Raw genomic sequence first — 17,998 nt, forward strand, 5'->3', positions numbered from 1 at the left:
ACCTTCCCTTTACCAACTTCTTTCCTATCCTCTTTACTAGTATGTAGAGTCCCCTCTTTAATATATTTATCCCCAAAGGATAGCTCCACATGTGCTCCTCTGCACCTGTTGTTTCCCCCCCAGGCCTTAGGTTTAAAAAATCCTCTGCAACCTTTTTTTTTAATATGCCAGCAATCTAGTTCAATTTTCGTTTAGGTGGAGCCCATCCTTCCTGTACAGGCTCCTCTGTTCCCGAATGCTTTCCCGGGTCCTAATAAACCTAAAACCCTTCTCTCTACACCATCCTCTCATCCAGGAATCGAGACTCTTATCCTGCAATTCTGCCTAACTGGCCCTGAAAATGCTACTTGAATCCTTTCATTTGATAAAACCTCCCATTACTCATCTCCACCATGATATTGTGCCCGCTAAACCTGATATTATAACTGTTTCCTGTGTTTCATATTTACTTTCTGAAATGGACTGTAAACTCCTTGGCACATCGCCGGTGCATTTAAATTGCCTGCAAAGCGCTATGCGCATGTATTGCACGCCACCACTCGCACCAGTGCCACCCTCTTGCTAATCATTACTACCAGTGCAGCTTCTACTGCTGCTCGTCCTCTTCATTATGAGGCAAAATATATCAGCCCGGCTGATGAAAAACAACCGCCAGTTGGATCGTAGCTCTGCATTGGCAGCGCACTGGACATTATTAGATCAAGTTTTTAAGTCCTGTGGCGCGATCATCCAGTCGGGTGGGTGGATGGAGTTCCCCTTTACTGCGCTTCCATAGGAGATACGCTTGTGCAACTGACAGAATAACTAGGCTCCTGATTTTGTTCTTCAAAGCTCTCAGTGATCTGGGATCTGAAAGGTCGCTTCTCCCTCTGTGACCATAACCTCCCGAGTTGGCTGCGATCCTTTAGGATGATGAAATGCCTGATGTAAAGAGTAAGAATAGTGAGAATGGGAAACAGAACCTTTGCTGGCTCATGAGCAGGGAACTCCCTTCCTGAAGAGCTGAGGATTGCAAGGACCCTGATTATATTCAGGACAAAATACAAGACCCAACTCTTTGATATAACCTTCCCATCACATACTCGCTGATTCATACCAACGCACACACTTGCACTTGCAAGTGCATGCACAAACACAAAAGCGAAACAACTCAACGCTACTATTCTGCCTTCTCTTAGAAAGAGGAATAGAAATACAAGGAACGACAAGAATACAAAGAAAAGAAGAGAAAAGTTCATTTGATCCTTTATATCCCTGGACAAGGAAGAGAAACAAAATATCAGGGCTGCCTGTAATCCACTCACACATATCAGTTTTGTAAGGCGCTTAGATACCATGGCGTTGTGCATAGTATAAAATATAAATAAATATATTTCATCTTCTTTGATTAAACTGATCTGTTGTTGGTACCAGCTGAACTTCTATTTAAAAGTTAATTGTTATTAGTAGGAAATACAAATTGATCTTTTTAAAGCGGAAATCTTAGTTGTTTCACAGTTTAGCTGTTGGTAACAAATTTAACTCTCCATTAAAATTCTTGTTCCTTCAACTAAATGACAAATGCTGGACACTCGCTCAATAAATGATAAACAGTAACCCAGGAAACAATAAAAGAACATTTTATTTTCCACTGCATTTATCTTCGTGTGCCCCAAGCATTTTACAGGGTTAAGGTAAATTATACGACTACGGAGTTAAATAATAAATAATAGAAAAAAGAAATAAATTAAAAAGTAAAGAGAAAAATGTTATAGATGAGATTTTAGAGATGGAGAGTCACTGGGGCAGACATATACAAAAGACTTCCAAGAGGATAGAGCTGGGGAGGTAGGATTGCGGACGGAATGTGAGGAAATCGGGCCTGAACCAAAGCTTATTAAAATTAGTGAAAGAATCTTATTAACGTCAATGGTGTTTCATTAAGGTTTGAATGAAGGAGTGGGGAGGAGAGAAGGCGAGAGTTTCAGAGTACCCATGAGGTCGGATAGAGCAAATCAGGGAGGGCTTCAAAAACGAAACAAAATGTAGAGAACAGAACTCCTGTTTTCAAACGTCAGAGCTCAAATCTCTTTGTAAAGAAAAGGCCAGAATCATTAGCAAAGTAATTTTTAAAAAGTTAAATGAGATGCTTGTGGCATTTCCCATTTCCATCAATAAAAAGTGGACACTCTGAGTATTGGAGAGCGAGGAAAATATAAAATAGATATTATCGTTTTACATTTATATCTGCTTTACGGTTAAATATTTCAATATTTGTTTTATTGGGGGAAAGAAAGTTCCTTTAGTCTATCCCCGGTTATTACAACATCATTCACTCAGATTTTTCTATGCACAGACATAATATGAGAATGATCAGAAATCAGATTAAGTATAAATAACATGAAAATATTTATTCTCAAAGATGGATTAAATATAAATACGAAAAAAATAATTTGTTGCTGTGACTCACATGTACCACATTGTGGCGCTGTCTACTAAAAGACCGCGTTATCCCAGGAAAATAGAAACATAGCTCCGCCCTGGGAGGAAGAAAACATTGGCTGCCCCAGTCTCAGAATAACGGATCATACTGGATGCGACGAGAGGGGACGGAATGCATTGTGACCGTCCTCCAGGGTCGCTCAAAAATATTATATAGAACGGCTAGTTCTTAGCTAATCAGATTTGAATCGGAAACATTCTGCGCCCGCGATGGCTCTTCTCCGGCGAGACTGCCTGGGAACCGGGCAGCTGCTGCGGCTGGTTCTGCTACACACGGCCTGGGAGGTGGGCAGCGGCCAGGTCCGTTATTCCCTGCCGGAGGAATCCAAACACGGCACCTTTGTGGGCCGCCTGGCCCAGGACCTGGGGCTGGAGGTGTCGGAGCTGGTGTCTCGGATGTTCCGGATGGTCTCCAAAGGCAGGGGAGACTATTTTGAGGTAAATTTGCAGAGCGGCGTTTTGTTTGTTAAGTCGCGAGTAGACAGGGAAGAGGTGTGCGGCCAGAGCCCCCTGTGCGCCATTGACCTGGAGGTGATAGTGGACAAACCCCTGAGGATATTTCACGTGGAAGTGGAGATACAGGATATAAATGACAATGCTCCTGTTTTCCCTGTGAATGGCTTAAATATATTTATTGCAGAATCGAGATTGCCGGGCTCTCGATTCCCACTAGAGGGAGCGTCTGACGCAGATATTGGTACAAACTCTCTGCTAATTTATACACTCAGCCCAAATGAACATTTCACTCTAGACTTGCAAACGAAAAATGATCAAACCACATCTGCAGATATGGTTTTAAAGAAACCACTGGATAGAGAGGAAACCTCTGTGCATAATTTATTACTCACCGCCACTGATGGGGGCAAACCGGAGCTCACTGGCTCAGTTCAACTCCTCATCACTGTCCTGGATGCCAATGATAATGCGCCTGAATTTAATAAGCCAGTCTACGAAATAAAATTATTGGAAAATACAGCTAATGGTGTATTAGTGATGACCCTCAACGCCACAGATTTGGATGAGGGAACTAATAAGGATATTTCCTATTATTTCATTAGTCATCTTCCCCCTGATGGAAGAGACTTGTTCAGTATAAATTCAAATACTGGTGAGATCAAAGTAAAAGGAGAAATTGATTTTGAAGTGTACAATGTATATGAAATTCGCGTTGAGGCGAAAGATAAAGGGAATCCCCCACTGGCTGGACACTGCAAAATTTTGATAGATGTTTTAGACGTGAACGACAACGTCCCTGAGCTGGCCGTGACTTCCCTTTCCCTGCCAGTGCCGGAGGACGCTCCCCCGGGGACAGTGGTGGCTCTTATTAGCGTCTCCGACCGGGACTCGGGAGACAACGGCAAAGTCACCTGCTCCATCCCCCCGGACCTGCCCTTTCAGCTCGTCTCCACCTTTAAGAATTATCACTCGCTGGTGCTGGCGGAGGCCGTGGATCGGGAGCGAGTGTCTGAATATAAGATCCTGGTGACAGCCAGAGACGAAGGGGCCCCGTCTCTCTCGGCCAGCAGCAGCATTTTGGTGCCGATCGCGGATGTGAACGATAACGCCCCTGCTTTCCCTCAGGCCGTGTACACGGTGTTTGTGAAGGAAAACAACCGTGCCGGGGCCCATCTCTTGAGCGTGTCGGCGTCGGACCCGGACCTGCGGGAAAACGCCTTTGTGAGCTACTCGGTGGTGGAGCGCAGTGTGGGAGAGCAGCAGCCCGTGTCCAGCTACATCTCGGTGCACTCGGAGAGCGGGCACATCTACGGGCTGCAGCCCTTTGACTACGAGGAGCTGCAAGTGCTGCAGTTCCAGGTGAGCGCGCGGGACGCCGGGTTCCCTTCCTTGTGCGGGAACGTGACTGTGCAGCTCTTCGTCCTGGATGAAAATGACAACGCGCCGGCAGTGTCCGCGCCTGGCTCCGGCCGCGGCTCGCCAGGGCCCGAGCTGGTTCCGCTGTCGGCCGGCGCAGGACACGTGGTGAGCAAGGTCCGAGCGGTGGATGCGGATTCCGGCTACAACGCGTGGCTTCGCTACGAAGTGCAGGAGGCCCGGGCTGCGGGGCCTTTCCGGGTGGGTGTGTACAGCGGGGAGATCAGCACCACGCGGGCCTTGGAGGAGGCGGACGGCCCCAGCCAGAGACTCGTGATCCTGGTGAAGGACCATGGGGAGCCGGCGCTGTCAGCGACAGCCACGGTCAGCCTGTCCCTGGTGGAGAGTCCGCAGGCTGTGAAATGGGACTCGAGGCGAAGGGTCGGGAGCGAAGGGCCCTTGGTTGACATGAACGTGTCTTTAATGATCGCCATTTGCTCGGTGTCTGGGCTGTTTGTGCTGGTGATTGTCGTGTACGTTGGCCTGAGATGGCACCCGGGTCCGGAAGTGATGTGCGGTCCTGGGAAAGCCACCGTGGTGTGCTCGAGCGAGGTGAGGAGTTGGTCCTATTCGCAGCGCCAGAGCCGGAACCTGTGTGTCGGGGAAGTCACCGCCAAGAATGACCTGATGGTTTTCAGCCCCAACTTCCCTCACTCTTCGGAAAATGGGGAGGAGAAATTGCAGGAGCTGACTCCAAATGCAGCAGGACAGGTAAGTCTCTGGATGTAATGTCACGAGTAGTCTCTCAGAGAGGACTGTGATAGTATCTCCTGCTTTTTGTGTAAATAGTTATTTGAGATGGCTTTTAAAATAAAGACATTTGAAAGTAATCGCTGTTTTTTTAAGGACATATCTAATGGTTTCACAAGGAATGAATGATGCTCAATCGTGATTTTTGTATTTCTGATGAGTGATCTGAAGCTTTGGTGAAATTTAAGGGGAGGGTTCAGTCCTGAGGCTTGGGTAGATTGTTTTTAATAATGAAAATTAATATTTTAAATACATTTTCTCTTTTTAGTGCTACCTTTTACTTTTAATCAGTAGGTAACCCGGAAGTGTTTTTCGTTAAAGTCTGCAGGAAAATCACACTTTTTATTTCGCACTGATTTCGAGCTGAAATAGATTTCAGCCTCTGTGTGGTTTGATTCTTAGGAACTCAAACCGTGCAATAGCAGCATATATTTAAAGTTCTGAAAAATTAGCTCTGATTGTGAGTTGTCAGATCCGCTAGATTTTATTTATTTATTGTTTGAACAGACTGTCACTCTCAAGGAGTGTTCCAGTTCGATTTTATTAATCTGAAAATAGACGCTTGATTTCCTTTTCCATCCCTTAATGAAAACATTGCTGTTTTTCCTTCAGTCCCTGACTGAATTTCAGTCTTAGTTAAAATGAAGAAATGGAGAGACTGTAGCTCATAAGAAAGATGAAGGCTCCTGTTAGGAATACAAACATTCACATTTTTTCAGTGTCCTACAGTCAATTGGAGGAAAAATAATATGTTGCCATCTCCTATTTTCGCAATTTTGTAGCAAAATTCTCACAACGAGGCAAGTATTCCTGTCAGTGATGAGAGTTTGGACTCTATGGTGGACGGTGTTTCTTTATCTCAACACTGTGGCACTAGTGTAGTGGCAAACGCAATCGTATAATATTGTATGGTGAAAAATAGTTTTAAGTGTTAGACTGAAGCATTGAATTTCAGCTGTCCTCCTGAATAAAAATGCTAAATATATATTAATTGGAGATGGTAAGATCTGGCAAATGTATATTAGGAACGTCTATAAGTTTATGGGTTTAGATTTCAGAAATTTCAGTTACTGATGTAGTGGGAAGAAGTAGTTGTGAAAAGAAAGAGAGAACCGTATCTTGATTACACTAGTGTAAATCCAAAGTAATTAGGTATTCCAATGGCATTCCATCCTCTACCTGTAGGAAACAACGAACTCCTATTGGCTTGAGTAGGAATAACTCATATCCTGGGAAGCACAGTTTCTAAGTATTGATTCATAAATATCATATTATGATGATTTTTCACCTTATTCTTTTGAAGCATAGGAACTGCCTTACCGGATCACACCAATGACTGTCACAGTAGCATACTAGTAGATGTCTTGAGGAAGGTGTAAAATTCCAGTGACACATGCTAGCATGCCTCTGGGAAGCTTCTTCTTAATCCAGGGCAGTTGTTGGTTGCTTCGGTCTTGAAGTAAGAGGCCTTTTTATTATGTATAGTGCACAAGAAGATATTTCAGAAATGCGGAGTCCTGGTGATGAAGATAACAGTAATGGTTATTTGTAGCATAATCATATAAATGTAGGGCTGGAACTGGAAGGACCTCCAGAAGTCATTAAGTCCAGCCCCTGGGTTGTGGTGAGCCAAGTGAACACATCTCTAACAGGTGTTTGTCCATCTTGTTTTTAAAAACTTCCAATCATGGGGATTTCACAACCTCCCTTGGAAGCCTGTTCCTGACCTTAATTACAAAATTACTCAGATTTTACAGAAGTCAATTTTTGGGAACAGATTGTATAAAGTCGAGTGCATGCATCCACACTAAGCACATTAATTCGGCGGTGTGCATCCACAGTACCATGGCAAGCATCGACATTCCGAGCAGTGCACTGTAGGTAGCTATCCCACAGTTCCCGCAGTCCCCACTGCCCATTGGAATTCTGGGCTGAGCTCCTAATGCCTGATGGGGCCAAAAATTCGTCGGGGGTGGTGGTGGGTAAATGTCATCAGACAACCCTCCCTCCCTCCCTCTGTGAAAGCAACGGCAGACAATCATTTCGCGCCCTTTTCCCTGGATTGCCCAAGCAGACGCCATAGGACGGCAAGCATGGAGCCGGATCAGCTCACTGCAGCAGTTATGACCATTGTAAACACCTCACGCATTATCGTGCAGTTTATGCAGAACCAGAACCTGCAAAACCAGGTGACAAGGCGACGGCAGCATGGTGACGAGAGGGATGAGGACATGGACACAGATTTCTCTAAAACCGCGATCCCCGGCAATTTGGAGATCATGGTGTTAATGGGGCAGGCTCATGCTGTGGAACGCTGATTCTGGGCCCGGGAAACAAGCACAGACTGGTGGGACCGCATAGTGTTGCAAGTTTGGGATGATTCCCAGTGGCTCCTAAACTTTCGCATGTGTAAGGGCGCTTTCATGGAACTTTGTGACTTGCTTTCCCCTGCCCTGAAGCACAAGAATACCAAGATGAGAGCAGTCCTCGCAGTTGAGAAGTGAGTGGCCATAGCCCTGTGGAAGCTTGCAACACCAGACAGCTACCGGTCAGCTGGTAATCAATTTGGAGTGGGCAAATCTACTGTGGGGGTTGCTGTGATGCAAGTAGCCAACACAATCATTGAGCTGCTGCTATCAAAGGTAGTAACTCTGGGAAATGTGCAGGTCATAGTAGATGGCTTTGCTGCAATGGGATTCCCTAACTGTGGTGGGGCTATAGACGGAACGCATATCCCTATCTTGGGGCTGGACCACCAGGGCAGCCAGTTGATAAACCGCAAGGGGTGCTTTTCAATGTGCTGCAAGCACTGATGGATCACAAGGGACATTTCACCAACATTAACGTGGGATGGCCGGGAAAGGTTCATGACGCTCACATCTTCAGGAGCTCTGGTCTGTTTAAACGGCTGCAAGAAAGGATTTACTTCCCAGTCCAGAAAATAACTGTTGGGGATGTTGAAATGCCTATAGTTATCTTTGGGGACCCAGCCTACCCCTTAATGCCATGGCTCATGAAGCCATACACAGGCACCCTGGACAGTAGTAAGGAGCTATTCAACTATAGGCTGAGCAAGTGCAGAATGGTGGTACAGTGTGCCTTTGGACGTTTAAAGGGCCACAGGCACAGTTTACTGACTCGCTCAGACCTCAGCGAAACCAATATTCCCATTGTTATTGCTGCTTGCTGTGTGCTCCACAATCTCTGTGAGAGTAAGGGGGAGACGTTTATGGTGGGGTGGGAGGTTGAGGCAAATCGCCTGACCTTAGAATACACGCAGCCAGACACCAAGGCGATTAGAAGAGCACAGCAGGAAGCGCTGCGCATCAGAGAAGCTTTGAAAACCAGTTTCATGACTGGCCAGGGTACCGTGTGACACTTCTGTTTGTTTCTCCTTGATGAAAACCTGCCCTTGGTTGCCTCTAATTCCCTGTAAGACACCCACCCTCCCCTCTTTGATCACAGCTTGCTTGCAAAGGAAATAAAGTCACTATCATTTAAAAACCATTCTTTATTAATTGATTATAAAAATAGAGAGATAACTCACAAGGTAGCCCGGGTGGGGTGTGGGAGGAGGGTAGAAAGAAAGGAAAAGGCCACTTTAAAATTTGTTGAATGACAGCCTTCTGTTGCTTGGGCTGTCCACTGGGGTGGAGTGGTTGGGTGCCCGGATCCTCCCCCCGCCGCGTTCTTGGGCGACTGGGTGAGGAGGCTATGGAATTTGGGGAGGTGGGAGGGCAGTTAAACAGGGGCTGCAGGGGCACCCTGTGATCCTTCTGCCCTTCCTGAACCTCCATCAGATGCCGGAGCATGTCCGTTTGATCCCGCAGTAACCCCAGCATCGCATCCTGCCTCCTCTGATCTTCCTGCCGCCACCTCTCCTCACGTTCATTGGCCGCTTTCCTGTACTGTGCTACTGTGTCCCTCCACACATTCTGCTGAGCTCTGTCAGTGCCGGACGACTGCATGAGCTCAGAGAACATTTCATGGCGCTTGTGTTTTTTTCGCCGCCTTATCTGAGATAGCCTTTGGGACGGAGGAGGGAGGCTTGAAACATTTGCAGCTGCTGGAGGAAAAAAAGGGAGTGAAGTATTTAAAAAGATACATTTTACAGAACAATGGCTATACTCTTTCACGGTGAACAACACTATTCACATTACATAGCACATATGATTTTTGTACAAGGTCACATTTTGCATCTTATATTGAGTGCCTGCGGCTTTGGTGTTAGAGATCACACATGCAGTGCCGGGCAACAGAATTAGGCTTGCAGGCGGCCATGGTAAGCCATAGTCTTTCGGCTTCTGCAACCTTCATAACAGCAGCGTCCTCCTTTCCCATACCAAGCAAAGCCCATTGAGTTGACCATTTAGTGCTGCGGTTTTCATGTTAATGTGCAGCATAGTCTTTCGGCTTCTGCAACCTTCATAACAGCAGTGCCCTCCTTTCCCATACCAAGCAAAGCCCGTTGAGTTGGCCCTTTAGTGCTGTGGTTTTCGTGTTAACGTGCAGCAGCAGAAACCAAACTAAACCCCCCACCATCCAATTCTCTGGGATAATCGCTTTACCCCTCCCCGCACCGCATGGCTGGTATCAGGGAAGACCCCTGGTAGCCAAATGTGAACAGCTCAGCGCCAATGCCCCTCTCCCCCACCGTGTGGATAACTGTGGGGAGGATTTCTTTTCAGCCACAGACAAACAGCCCAGTAGGAATGGGCACCTCTGAATGTCCCCTTAATTAAATTCCCCTATTTCAACCAGGTTACCATGAATGATAACACTCTCCTGAGGATAACACAGAGAGAGAAAGAACGGATATTGCTTGAATGCCAGCAAACGCCAGGACCATACGCTGCCAGGCTTTGTCATGCAATGATACCAGATTACTTGCTACTAGCATGGCGTGGTAAAGTGTCCTACCATGGAGGACAGAATAAGGCTGCTTTCCCCAGAAACCTTCTGCAAAGGCTTTTAGAGTACCTCCAGGAGAGCTTCATGGAGATGTCCCTGGAGGATTTCCGCTCCATCCCCAGACATGTTAACAGACTTTTCCAGTAGCTGTACTGGCCACGAATGCATCCCAAGTTGTCAGGGCTGATTAATAATTTAAAAATGCTTGCTTTTAAAACATGTATTATATTTAAAAAGGTACACTCACCAGAGGTCCCTTCCCCAGCTTGGTTGGGTTGGGAGGGTATTTCATAGAATCATAGAATCATAGAATATCAGGGTTGGAAGGGACCTCAGGAGGTCATCTAGTCCAACCCCCTGCTCAAAGCAGGACCGATCCCTGACTAAATCATCCCAGCCAGGGCTTTGTCAAGCCTGACCATAAAAACTTCTAGGGAAGGAGATTCCACCACCTCCCTAGGTAACGCATTCCAGTGTTTCACCACCCTTGTCGTGAAAAAGTTTTTCCTAATATCCAACCTAAATCTCCCCCACTGCAACTTGAGACCATTACTCCTTGTCCTATCACCTGGTACCACTGAGAACAGTCTAGATCCATCCTCTTTGGAACCTCCTTTCAGGTAGTTGAAAGCAGCTATCAAATCCCCCCTCTTTCTTCTCTTCTGAAGATTAAACATCCCCAGTTCCCTCAGCCTCTCCTCATAAGTCATGTGTTCCAGTCCCCTGTTTCAGTCAGGGTGATAAAAAGATCCTGGCTGTCGGGGAGAACGATGTGCTGTGTGCTCTCCTCAAGCTCGTCCTCTTCCTCCTCATCTTCTCCATCCGCAAAATCCTCAGGCATGGCGGAGAGTATCCCATCCTCGGAGTCCATGGACAGGGGTAGGGTAGTGGTGGCGGCCCCCCCTAGAATTGCATGCAGCTCAGCATAGAAGCAGCATGTCTGGGGCTCTGTCCTGGAGCGTCCGTTTGATTCTTTGGTTTTCTGGTACACTTGTCTGAGCTCCTTAAGTTTCACGCAGCACTGTGTTGCATCCCTGGTGTAGCCTCTGTCACTCATGGCCTTGGAGATTTTTTGAAATGTTTTGGCATTTCGTCTTTTGGAACGTAGTTCTGATAGCACGGGTTCCTCTCCGATGAAGTGAGCTGTAGCTCACAAAAGCTTATGCTCAAATAAATTGGTTAGTCTCTAAGGTGCCACAAGTACTCCTTTTCTTTCTCCCCATACAGTAATCAGATCCAGTACCTCCCGTTCTGTCCATGCTGGAGCTCTTTTTCGATTCTGGGACTGCATGGTCACCTGTGCTGATGACCTTGCCAGGCCAAACAGGAAATGAGATTCAAAAGTCCCCGGGGCTTTTCCTGTACACCTGGCCAGTGCATCCGAGTTCAGAGTGCTGTCCAGAGCAGTCACAATGATGCACTGTGGGATAGCTCCCAGAGGCCAGTGCCTTCGAATTGCATCTACACTAACCCTAATTTGAAATGGCAATGTTGATTTCAGCGCTAATCCCCTCATCAGGGAGGAGTACAGAAATTGGTTTTAAGAGCCCTTTATGTCGAAAAAAATGGCTTCGTTGTGTGGACGGGCGCAGGGTTAATTTGATTTAACGCTGCTAAATTTGACATAAACTCGTAGTGTAGACCAGTTAGAAAGTTTTTCCTAATATGTAACTTGCTTCTTCCTCCCTATGCACTAGGCCAGTAAACCCCTAAAGAAGGCAATTAGATTAGTTTGGCATGATTTGTTCTTTACAAATGCATGCTTGCCATTTCATCCTCCAGGTGCTTACAAATTCACTGTTCAATAGTTTGTTCCAGTATCTTTCCAGGTATTGCAGTTAGGCAGACTCATCTAAAATTTCCTGGTCCTCTTTGTTCCGCACTTTAGAGATAGGTACTATGTTTGCCTTCCTTCAGTCTTCCGGGAACTCACCGGTCCTCTACTTCTCAATGATAATTGCTTATGGTTCCAAGATTGCTTCAGCTGGTTCCTTAAGTACCCTAGGATGAATTTCATCAGGCCCTGCCAACTTGAATTACCTAAGGTATATAAATATTCTTTAACCTTTTATTTCCCCTATTTTGGCTTTCATTTCTCAAATTATTTTTTTGCTGGTCAGTCTCATTTTAAACACTGAATTTTAGCGATTGATTTTTGAACATGAGTCATTGATCTTATACTTGCCACCCAAGAAGGAAATTGCAAATAAGCGAGATTTCATTTTAACAATAGAGTCCATGGATTACAGGAATGATCACCCTTTTTTCTACTTGATAGTAAACAAGAAGTAAAATCGGATTATAGGAATGGATAGATATTAATCTGAATGTTCTCTTTCCCTTTTATTTTACCTTAGGTTATTCAGCAGGTTTTCCCGTCACTGTAACATTTAGGTTATTTACAAAATATGCAGTAATTACTGAGAACCCGGAATAATGTAAGCAGAACAATCAGTGTAAGCAGAACAATCTGATATTGAAGGAAACAAAATAAATATCGTCAGTGCAGATGCATCTACCAGAGAATCTATGACTTTTAAATTGCATCGTTTATTTCGCTGCAACGGTCTCGGAAAGCTCCATATAGAAATTCTGTTTTACAGAAATAAATAAAGGCTAATAGAAATTGGCTCTAAATTAAATTGTGGGGTTGTAAATGCATTATAACATAGCAGTCACAACTTCTAAGAGGAACTTGACTGAGAGCATCCAAGCTACTAATGGAAGGAACACACCTAGTTCTAGACTAATGCTCGTTTCTGGGTTTTATTCACAACAGAAAATAATATCTGGGTTAAGCTGTGATTTACTTTTAGAATATGTACTAACTCAAAGCTAAACCAGCGAATAACGACTTCCCACCCCTACCCCCCAGAATGGAGTCTTCTATACATGACAACTTCTTCGACATAGTAGAATTCCTTGCATACTATGGAAGACACTTTCCCTCTCATCTTGACACGCACAATCAGCTGTCAGTTAAAAAATAGTTTGCGCAAACCCTTGCCAGAGCGTAACGTATTCATGACATCCCCATACCAGCAATATTTTAGAGAAAATATAATTTTAATGGTCGTGGGAATAGGAAGATAACCAACGCACGAGACTGAATGAGGATTTTCTCAAAGTTACCTCCTCCGAAGCTGTGTCCTGCACAGGGGCGCGGATACAGAAGTAGTACTGAGGAAATGGAAATCAGATCAGATCTCCAATTGTTAGAGAAACTGGGATTCCCACAGCTAAGGACTCCCGTGGTCTTCTGAACCGAGGGAGCAATTCCCAAAGAATAAAAGGGATGAGAGAAAGCGGTTCTTGTGAAGAAAAGAGTTGTGTGTGCCAGAAAATGGCCAGAGGGACTTGGAAGGGATTCTCATTGGAACCTCTACTGCTTTCAAGAACCACGAAGAAGCATTGCAGGAAATAGTTAACTGTAAAAGTAACCACTGGTGCTTTCTGATTCGGGGACGTGGGGAGAAGGAGATTCCGATCTTTCCAGACTCTAGGACTAGGACACAAACAGGAAGGAATTAAGACATATTTTTAAAAAAAGAAAATGGTTTCCTGTTTCTACACTACGAGTCATCAGAGAGAGGAAAAATAAAATGAAACATTTTTTGGACTTCATTCCATTAACATATGTTTGGAAATGGTAAAAAAATAGTTAATTAAGTTAATGGCCGCAGAACTTTGGAGTCTGAATTCAGGTAATATATTTACATAGGAACAAACAAGCCACAGATATTATGGTGATATATATACGATAAAATGCAGAACTATGTGATAAATAAATTTCTCTGTGACCACTTCAGATGTTTTCTGCGCACTCAGTCACAGCTGATGAAATTATTCTGCAACTGGGGAGTCATGAGATCATCTCAAATTGTTGATGATAAAAATCCCTATACTACATCACACCATCACATACACATATGTCATTTGTTGAGGGAGATGACTGACTCAATACAGATTCAGAATCTAGGTATCCGAATGTGAAAATAACCTCCCTTAATTGTACTATGTGTGTGATGAGTGTGTGTGGTTTTCTGTGTAACTAATTTTCAGTTTGCATGCACTTCAATATCTCTTGATGCGATCACTTACAGAAAGTTAGAAATGGAAATGTTGCCTAAACAGTTTGCAGAGCAACTTTTAAAAGCACAAAGTAACGGAAAACAGATAAACCAGCCAGAGGAGACAACAGAAGAAAAGCAATATATGAGATATTAAAGCAGGTAACTACAATTCAAACTACTTCTTTCTCCTCTCCTAAGGCCTCCTGCTGTTCATCTCACATGATTTATGTTGTGACTTTTGTTCTTTGTACAACAAAACTAGTAAGAACAAACCACAAGGGCATAGTTAAAGCTCAAATAAAAGTATGTACTAAATACATAAACATGTAACTCCTAACTACATACATACTGCTTCTCTGGCTGTTTTCTAGCAGTTTCTCAAAATATAGAACACAGTAAGCGCCTCTAGAGGGTTCAAAAACTATTTTAAGGGATACTACCCTATTCATATAGATTATAATTTGTAACTGAAGAGCCGCAGTGAAACACTTGACCTGGCTACAGAGCTCCATATTATTGCCATCCTTAGAGAAACTCTGAGGCCATTTTTCCTGTCCCTTTAGTTGACCCCATTGCTAAAAAAATTATCTTCTACCTTTACATAAGTTAGATGATTACACCTAGTTATGTATTATCTTTACATATGTCTAGTGAGCTCACTATAACTTGATAACGAGAAGATTGTATTTTCTACGTTTTCTGAAAGTTAGAGTTTTATAAGATAGAAAACATATTCCAATAAAAATTTATTAATTTCCTAGGTGCATTTATTAAGAAATGGAAACTTTTAAATCGCACATCATATGTTCTCACATTATCACTTAAAATATCAAGTCAGTCAGTCAATCAAACAAACCCCAGCTGTTTCTAGACACCCTTATTTTAAATAGCTATTTAATGTCTCCATGTATAAATATTTTACTTGAATACAATTTTCCATAATATCAGATAAGATCACCTTATGCAAGAACTGCATTTGAAGACTGAGACACAACGGTAACCGGTGCCCATGTGGACAGAGAATAAAAATATTAACGAACAACTATGAAGAAAAATAGTGTGGTATTGCATTTATAACTTCAGTCACAAGGTGTCGCTGTCTACTTAAAAAGGTATTTCCTTCAACAGGGAAAAACACAGCACCAGCCTGATTTAGAGCAGTTCGAATAAAGCTCAGGAAGATGGCGGAATAATACTGGAGGAAAAGGGACTGGATTTAAAGCATTAAATTATGATCTTTTGGCACATATTTAAAATAATTTTCTACATTTGCGAGACATAAAGCAGTAACGTTTTACAAAGAAGAAGCATCCTACGTCCGCGATGGCTCTTCTCCGGCGAGACTGCCTGGGAACCGGGCAGCTGCTGCGGCTGGTTCTGCTACACACGGCCTGGGAGGTGGGCAGCGGCCAGGTCCGTTATTCCCTGCCGGAGGAATCCAAACACGGCACCTTTGTGGGCCGCCTGGCCCAGGACCTGGGGCTGGAGGTGTCGGAGCTGGTGTCTCGGATGTTCCGGATGGTCTCCAAAGGCAGGAGAGACTATTTTGAGGTAAATTTGCAGAGCGGCGTTTTGTTTGTTAAGTCGCCAGTAGACAGGGAAGAGGTGTGCGGCCAGAGCCCCCTGTGCGCCATGGACCTGGAGGTGATAGTGGACAAACCCCTGAGGATATTTCACGTAGAAGTGGAGATACAGGATATAAACGATAATGCTCCTGTTTTTTCGGTAAATGAAGATAATTTCATTATTGCAGAATCCAGACTCCCAGACTCGAGTTTCCCACTAGAGGGCGCGTCTGACGCAGATATTGGAACAAACTCGCTGCTAACCTATAAACTCAGCCCAAGTGAACATTTCATTCTAGATGTGCAAAGAAAAAATGATCAAAGTAAATCTTTAGTGCTTGTTTTAAAGAAAGCTCTGGACAGAGAGGAAACCCCTGAGCATCGTTTATTACTCACAGCCACTGACGGGGGCAAACCGGAGCTCACCGGCACAGTTCAGCTGGTGATCACTGTGCTGGATGCCAATGACAACGCGCCTGCATTTAATCAGTCTGTTTATGAGGTGAGTTTATATGAAAATGCAGCCAATGGGACATTAGTTATCAAACTCAACGCCACAGATTTGGATGAGGGAATCAATAAGGACGTTTTCTATTCATTTAACAACCGCATGTCTATCAAAATAAAAGACATTTTTAGCCTAGATATTAACACTGGCGAAATAAGAGTGAAAGGAAATATGGATTTTGAAACTCAGAACAGCTATGAAATTCAAGTGGAAGCTATTGATAAAGGACACGCACCATTGGTGGGACACAGCAAAATTTTGGTGGAAGTGTTAGACGTGAACGACAACGCCCCTGAGCTGGCCGTGACTTCCCTTTCCCTGCCGGTGCCGGAGGACGCTCCCCCGGGGACAGTGGTGGCTCTTATTAGCGTCTCCGACCGGGACTCGGGAGACAACGGCAAAGTCACCTGCTCCATCCCCCCGGACCTGCCCTTTCAGCTCGTCTCCACCTTTAAGAATTATCACTCGCTGGTGCTGGCGGAGGCCGTGGATCGGGAGCGAGTGTCTGAATATAAGATCCTGGTGACAGCCAGAGACGAAGGGGCCCCGTCTCTCTCGGCCAGCAGCAGCATTTTGGTGCCGATCGCGGATGTGAACGATAACGCCCCTGCTTTCCCTCAGGCCGTGTACACGGTGTTTGTGAAGGAAAACAACCGTGCCGGGGCCCATCTCTTGAGCGTGTCGGCGTCGGACCCGGACCTGCGGGAAAACGCCTTTGTGAGCTACTCGGTGGTGGAGCGCAGTGTGGGAGAGCAGCAGCCCGTGTCCAGCTACATCTCGGTGCACTCGGAGAGCGGGCACATCTACGGGCTGCAGCCCTTTGACTACGAGGAGCTGCAAGTGCTGCAGTTCCAGGTGAGCGCGCGGGACGCCGGGTTCCCCTCCTTGTGCGGGAACGTGACTGTGCAGCTCTTCGTCCTGGATGAAAATGACAACGCGCCGGCAGTGTCCGCGCCTGGCTCCGGCCGCGGCTCGCCAGGGCCCGAGCTGGTTCCGCTGTCGGCCGGCGCAGGGCACGTGGTGGGCAAGGTCCGAGCGGTGGATGCGGATTCCGGCTACAACGCGTGGCTTCGCTACGAAGTGCAGGAGGCCAGGGCTGCGGGGCCTTTCCGGGTGGGTGTGTACAGCGGGGAGATCAGCACCACGCGGGCCTTGGAGGAGGCGGACGGCCCCAGCCAGAGACTCGTGATCCTGGTGAAGGACCATGGGGAGCCGGCGCTGTCAGCGACAGCCACGGTCAGCCTGTCCCTGGTGGAGAGTCCGCAGGCTGTGAAATGGGACTCGAGGCGAAGGGTCGGGAGCGAAGGGCCCTTGGTTGACATGAACGTGTCTTTAATGATCGCCATTTGCTCGGTGTCTGGGCTGTTTGTGCTGGTGATTGTCGTGTACGTTGGCCTGAGATGGCACCCGGGTCCGGAAGTGATGTGCGGTCCTGGGAAAGCCACCGTGGTGTGCTCGAGCGAAGTGGGGAGTTGGTCCTATTCGCAGCGCCAGAGCCGGAACCTGTGTGTCGGGGAAGTCACCGCCAAGAATGACCTGATGGTTTTCAGCCCCAACGTCCCTCACTTTGCTGAGAACCGGGAGAAGAAGATAGAATCCGAGTTCACACCAAATGAGAATGGAATGGTGAGTTTCTATTGTGGGATATGTATGCCGTGTTTATATTTTTCTGTAATTATCTCTTATTATTTTCCCTTGGTACCCTGCAAACTATGTTCATTTACATAAAGTTTTTTTGAAATTTTTAATCAGTGGCTTTAATTGTTTTCAAAATAATCCTGGAAAATAAATCCAGGGCATTATAACTCACCAAATCTCTGTTTTAATGTTCAGTACTA

The 17,998-nt window shown here is 45.5% G+C and overlaps 1 protein-coding gene across 8 annotated transcripts in view; it reads left to right on the forward strand.

Annotated features, from left to right (window-relative positions):
* Nucleotides 1-17,998, forward strand: part of LOC141992114 (protocadherin alpha-C2-like) — a 333,092-nt gene that overhangs the window by 51,876 nt on the left and 263,218 nt on the right. The window contains exon 1 of one of the 8 annotated variants that reach the window (XM_074960785.1): nucleotides 2,596-5,064. The exons of 6 other annotated variants lie outside the window; for them this stretch is intronic. In XM_074960785.1, coding sequence (XP_074816886.1) covers nucleotides 2,692-5,064 — 2,373 coding nt within the window. In that variant the 5' untranslated portion in view covers nucleotides 2,596-2,691. Of the gene's footprint in view, nucleotides 1-2,595; nucleotides 5,065-15,267; nucleotides 17,787-17,998 lie in introns of those variants that run through there. One more of the 8 variants, XM_074960781.1, reaches the window with a different exon arrangement.

The sequence above is a fragment of the Natator depressus genome, chromosome 8 (genome assembly GCF_965152275.1).
Source record: "Natator depressus isolate rNatDep1 chromosome 8, rNatDep2.hap1, whole genome shotgun sequence".
In the NCBI taxonomy this organism is placed as follows: domain Eukaryota; kingdom Metazoa; phylum Chordata; order Testudines; family Cheloniidae; genus Natator; species Natator depressus.